Genomic DNA, 6,194 nt, shown 5'->3' with positions numbered 1-6,194 from the left:
CTTTGTGAGGATATTATCCTTTTTTCACAGATGAACAAAGTGAGGTTGAGAAAGACTGTGTCTAAGATTGTACATCTGGTAAGTGTCTGAAGCAGTGTTTGCACCTAGTTCTTTCTTACTCCAAGTCCAGAACACATCATTCCATGCTTCCTCTCAAATGAGATGCCATATAAGAGAGCGGTTAGTCCCCTTAAAAAAATTAAAGCAATATAATATAGTATGTAGGTCGTATGTCAATAGTCTACTGAAAGAATCTATTTCAAAGCAAAAAGTCATTTCATTTGTATGTTTATGTGTATCTTTTGACAGGTATATTTCTTCATGCCTATTGATCTTCATTTTGCTTCTCTGATGTCTGTACCCATCCTTTGGTGTCTTGTGCCCCAACATTAAGTATTGAATATTTCATGGAGATGAAGAATCATACAGTGGTAACTGAGTTCATCCTTCTAGGAATCCCCCATACAGAAGGGATGGAGATTGAACTCTTCTTTGTGTTCTTATCTTTCTACTTTTTTACCTTGCTAGGGAACCTAACCATTCTGTTGGCCATAATTTCTTCCTCTCATCTTCACACCCCCATGTATTTCTTCCTGTGCAAGTTGTCTATTTTTGACATATTTTTCCCTTCAGTGAGTTCTCCCAAAATGCTGTTCTTCCTTTCTGGGAATAGCCATGCCATATCCTATGGGGGCTGTGTATGCCAACTCTTTTTCTATCATTTCCTTGGCTGCACAGAGTGTTTCCTATACACTGTGATGGCCTATGACCGCTTTGTTGCCATCTGTTACCCTCTTCGGTACACAGTCATCATGAATCATAAGGTATGTGCCACCTTGGCCATGGGGACCTCATTTTTTGGCTGTATTCAGGCCACCTTCCTAACTTCCCTCACTTTCCAGTTGCCCTACTGTGGACCCAATAAGGTAGAATACTTCTTCTGTGATATTCCAGTGATGCTGAAGCTAGCCTGTGCAGATACCTCAGCCCTGGAGATGGTGGGTTTCATAAGTGTGGGCCTCATGCCTTTCAGCTGCTTTCTTCTCATCCTTACTTCTTATAGCCGCATTGTTTGCTCCATCTTGAGGATACGCTCAGCTGAGGGCAGACATAGAGCCTTTTCCACTTGCAGTGCTCACCTCATGGCCATCCTTCTATTTTATATGCCTGTGGTCCTCATCTACCTACAGCCTACCCCCAATCCTTGGCTGAATGCCACTGTTCAGATCCTGAATAATTTGGTCACCCCCATGCTGAACCCTTTGATCTATAGTTTGAGGAACAAGGAGGTAAAATCATCCCTAAGGAAGGTGCTACAGCAGATTGGGTTCCTTCCTGAGCAATGAAAGATAGGCCTAATGGAAGCAGAGACAGATTAGAAGAGGCAAACACAGAGATAGAATGATTGATTTCTGTTTTTAGTCATCAATGTGTCCTGAATATTCTCTCCTTAATTTCCTTAACCCCCTTTTCAAAAACCCTCTTGGGTTTGTCCTCTCAATGGCCCTTTTTGCATTTGCCTCCAGTGACTATCCCCTTAAGAAAAATTACTATCATTGCATTGCAAAGTTTACTAAGAGCTTTGTAAGTACTACTGCAATTATTGCCCTTATTTCTGAAGGTGAAGCTCAGAAAGTTTGAGTGACTTGACCATGGTCATATAGCTAGCAAAGGTTTAAGACAGAATTTGAGCCCACGTCTGCCTGACTCCAAGTCCAGCCTGCTATCAGATATATATGATTTCTCTTTGATTCTTGGAGAGATATTAATGACTCACTCATAATTAACAGTGAAATTAAGCCCCAGGCAAATGTTAGCAATTTAAATTTTAGTTCAATAAGCACACTTGGACATAACCAGGAAAAACATATCAGGGATCTAAGGCATAGAGAGAAGAGGCATTTCTTTAGCCTTCCACTTATGTTCTAGAGCTTTTCCTTGGACTCATACTCAGAGCCATTCAACTACTGTGAGGCAGACAACAGAGATTGCAAGGAGGATGAAATGATAGTAGTCTAGAGAAATATCTTAGATGAGATGATTGTAGCTTAGTGTGGCAATATCTTACCCCTGCCTGACCTGTTGGGAAAAGCCAGTGAGGAGTGCTCAGCTCAGACTATTCTTTTATGAAGACTGCAGGCCATTTCTTTATGAAGTAGATGTGACATTGTACTTCTTCTTCTATGAACACCATCCCAATTCCCTCAGAAATGATAGTCCAGATTGGAGGCTATTGTTTTCATGGCCCAATTCACCAAAAGTCAGTTTCTGGGAGTCTCTTCAACCACTGTGGAGGTTGTTCTCACAATGAACTCAGGACTCCTTGGGAGGGAAAAAGGGGAATGGGAAGAGGGCATGAGGGAGGCCTGAGGCAGTCCCTATTGCTCCTTTCTGTCTGTCCAATTTCAGGAGGCAGTGAAAGCTTCTAAACTTAAGGAATCACAGGGACATATTCTATGGGCTTGTATTTGTGCAAGAAGCTTGAGAGCCTAGGTCAGTTCTCCAGATCTATTCATTGTTGGGTTCTTCTCAGTCCTACCTAAATGTCATTTAACAAAAGAGTTGTAGAGGGTGGGCATGGGAGAACAGGAGGGAGATATGGATAAGGACCAATCTGCCATGATTTATTTTATCTTATTTTCCAGTGTGAGACCATCTCAGACTCTAATGATCTGCACATGGAGTCAGGATTCTACCCATAAATCCTTGAAACACTGGGAGCCACAGTGAGACAAATCCAATACAGGGTCTCAGCACCAACAAGGAAGTTGAATAGGAAGCCTGAGAACAGTTTAAACTCTAATTGCTCAGTGGGGTCTGTCAGTGGCACCTCAGAAGTGGGAAGTAGCTCCAAATTGGGGATCATGCAAGGATAAGGAGATTGACACCAGAATAGGCCAGAACCTATAGTAGACAATCAAAAGACTGAGAGAGAAGTCATGTTTTGGGATAGAAAGTTAGGCCTAATACTACTTAGCTCATCTGTATTAGTAGCAGATGATGTGTGAAAATATTTAGAATAGTGTCTCTGCTGATTCATATCATTAACTCCAATCTCTTCAACAATGTGGGAGAGACAAGATAGAGCAATTCAATTTGTTCATGGTTGGTTTGGATCCAATGATGTCTAGAGTCCCTTCCAATTCCAAGAGACAATTGATAGCACAGTGCAGAGAGTGCTGGGTCTGGAGTTAGGAAGTCTTGAGTTCAAATCCAGCCTCAGACACATACTAGCTGTGGGACTTTAGTCAAGTCATTTATGTTTACTTCAGTACCCTCAATTGTAAAATGGTGATAATAATAGCACCTACTTTGTAGGGTTTTTGTGAGGATCAAATGAGATAATATTTGTAAAAGCACTTAGCACAGTGACTGGCAATTAGTAGGCACTTAATAAATGTTTATTCCTTTCCCTTTTCTTCCCCTTTCTTCCAAGACATAATGCTGTGTGAAGGTAGTGGAGATGAATGCAGACCTATAGAACTGGATCATTTACCTAAACTAAACTCAGGGGAAGAGACAGGAAAACAAAATAAAATGAAACAAAACAAAAAGTATTGCCTAAGCTCATTTCCAAGATAATCAGCTCCACCTCCATTATTAAATACAATTTTCTACTACAAATTAAAGTGCATATAGATACTAGTGGAATTCCTCCTTTTCCATGGCAAGGATATGTTTAATGTTCTGGGATTATTTTTTTTTTGCTCCTGCCCAGTTATCTGCCCTTGAGTACATTCCCATATATCAGTCAATTATAAAGTCCTCTCCTTTTCCACAATTGTTTTACAAAAGACTTTTTACTCAAAGTGTAGGGTTAAGCATGGTTTTCTCTAGAGATATGTTATCAGATCTTCAGAGGGTTGAGTGGGGGCACCCACAGGATACTCTGCCAGAGATAACTGTCCTCATATATTTTTGTGAAATCTGATCTCTTTTAATACAATTTTCATTTGAAGTAGTATTTTTTGTTCTTATTCCTAAGCAGAGGTGTTCAAAAGTTAAATGTTTTGTGATCAACCCAATAAGGATGATTCCTCTGAAGTGAAGAAATACACTGACTTTAGGGAAGTCTTGCCTCCACCTCCATGAGGCACATTCTCCAATCTTTCCCACAGCTCCTATTTATTTTCCTAAGAAATAATAATAACAATAATAGCTGACATATTCATGGGGCTGCTAGATGGCACAGTGGATAGAGTGCTGGGCCTAGAGTCAAGAAGACCTGAGTTCAAATACAGCCTCAGACACTGACTAGTTGTGTGACTCTGGGCTTACCCACTTAAACACTGTTTGCCTCAGTTTCCTCATCTGTAAAATGAAGATAATAATAACACCTGCTTCCTCAGGTTGTTACAAAGATCAAATGAGATAATAATTGTAAAGCATTTACCATAGTACCTGGCACATAGTAAGCACTGCATGAATGTTAGTTGATATTTTTAATGTTCAGGTACATAGCATAAATATCTCATTTCACAGTTCACATCTCATTTCTCAAAGGTCCAGTGTCAATGGAAAGAATAAATATTATTTTCACCATTTTAGAGATGATAAACTGAGACTCCAAGAAGTACGGCAATGTGATACAAATCTCCAAAGCAGTATGGGACAGAGCTGGAATCCTAACCTAAGTTTTCTCTCTCTGTATAAGCCCTCTCATGATGACCACACTGCTGCCTCTCAATAATCAGATGGGTTCCTCAACCCTGTTATCATAGCTTCTGTAAGACATTCATATACCCTGACTTTTCTTATTTCCAAATTTCCACTCTTTTTTTATTTCCAAATAAAATTCACAAGCATAAATGTGTTAAAAGACCACAGAATAATCATTAGGAATATAGTAGCAAAGATTATTCTGGCTAAAGAAAGAAAGCCCAATGGATTTTGGCAAGATATACTTATATGTACACATATGTATGCACATAGATATGCATATAAATGTGTGGATGCACACACACACATACACACACACATACATACACACACACATGCACACATCAGAAAATGCAGACATGACCAACCCACTCACCCCCAATTATCTATTTCTTCTTAGCAAAAATTCCTCTGCTTTGTAGCCTGAGCAGAGCTGTCTTCACCTCCTTGTTCCTCAGTGTATACACTATGGGGTTCAGCATGGGTGTGATCACAGTGAAGAAAATAGCCACAATTACATCCACAGCATCTTTGGTGCCTGGTCTCAGGTAAATAAAAAGACAAGGTAAAAAGAAACAGAGGGCCACAATGCAATGGGAGGCACAGGTCTGGAAGGCTTTGTATCTGCCCTGTGCTGTGCTGATCTTCAGGATAGCACGGACAATGGACATGTAGGAAAGAAAAATCAGGAAGAAACAAGTAAAAGTAAGTACCCCAATGTTAAGAAAAATTACTGTTTCATTGTCTGTGGTGTCTGCACAGGCCAATTTGAGAATGGGGGGTGCATCACAAAGGTAATGCTCAATCTGGTTGGGTCCACAAAAGGGAAGACGGAAGGTCAGGGTAGTCTGAATAGCAGAGAGAAGGGCACCAGTGAGCCATGTGCCTCCAGCTAGAAGGGCACAAGTTTTCCCACTCATCATGGTAGCATAGCGTAGAGGGTGAGTTATAGCCAGGTAGCGGTCAAAGGACATGACTGTATAAAGTAAACACTCAGAGCCCCCCAGAATATGAAAAAAGTAGAGTTGAGCTACACAACCTTGAAAAGAGATGACTCCACCATCTGGAGATAAGAGACCCATGAGAATCTTGGGCACAGTGACAGTGGAGAAACATGTGTCAATGAAGGAAAGGTTGGCCAGGAAGTAATACATGGGGGTGTGGAGATGGTTATCTACCTTGATCACTGTCAAGATGAGGAGGTTTCCCACAAGAGTAAGAGCATAGATCACTAAGAATATTCCAAACAGGATGGTGTCAAGTTCTGGTGGATGTGGAATCCCCATGAGGATGAATGTGGTCACAAAGCTCTGATTCTTCCTTTCCATTTAGATTGTAGGTGCTTTACCTAAAGGAGAAGAAAATTTCAGTCAAAAAAGATCCACTACCATGTAAATTACAGAATGTCAGAGCCAGAACTTGCTAGCCTTAGGTACAATTTAGTCCAATTCCTTCATTTACAGGTTAGGAAATTGAGACTGAGAATGGTAAAAGAAAGAAGTGAGATGCATTGGAAAGGTACTGGATTTGATATT

The 6,194-nt window shown here is 40.5% G+C and overlaps 2 protein-coding genes across 2 annotated transcripts; one reads left to right on the top strand and one right to left on the bottom strand.

The window, feature by feature from the left end:
* Positions 1-407: 407 nt before the first annotated feature.
* On the top strand, positions 408-1,346 carry LOC114042090 (olfactory receptor 149-like). Its single transcript, XM_027860781.1, has one exon. It carries the CDS (start codon positions 408-410, stop codon positions 1,344-1,346), a length of 939 nt encoding a protein of 312 aa, XP_027716582.1.
* Positions 1,347-5,045: 3,699 nt separating this feature from the next.
* LOC114042087 (olfactory receptor 10G9-like) lies at positions 5,046-5,987 on the bottom strand. Its single transcript, XM_027860779.1, has one exon. It carries the CDS (start codon positions 5,985-5,987, stop codon positions 5,046-5,048), a length of 942 nt encoding a protein of 313 aa, XP_027716580.1.
* Positions 5,988-6,194: the final 207 nt, after the last annotated feature.

This window comes from Vombatus ursinus, unplaced genomic scaffold (genome assembly GCF_900497805.2).
Source record: "Vombatus ursinus unplaced genomic scaffold, bare-nosed wombat genome assembly UNPS02014258.1, whole genome shotgun sequence".
NCBI classification, from domain to species: Eukaryota; Metazoa; Chordata; class Mammalia; order Diprotodontia; family Vombatidae; genus Vombatus; species Vombatus ursinus.
The sequence above is the reverse complement of the archived record's forward strand: the minus strand, read 5'-3'. Positions and strand labels throughout refer to the sequence as shown.

Excerpts from the sequence above, each read along its gene's own strand:
- LOC114042087 (XM_027860779.1), bottom strand. The coding sequence starts at position 5,987 with ATGGAAAGGAAGAATCAGAGCTTTGTGACCACATTCATCCTCATGGGG.
- LOC114042090 (XM_027860781.1), top strand. The coding sequence starts at position 408 with ATGGAGATGAAGAATCATACAGTGGTAACTGAGTTCATCCTTCTAGGA.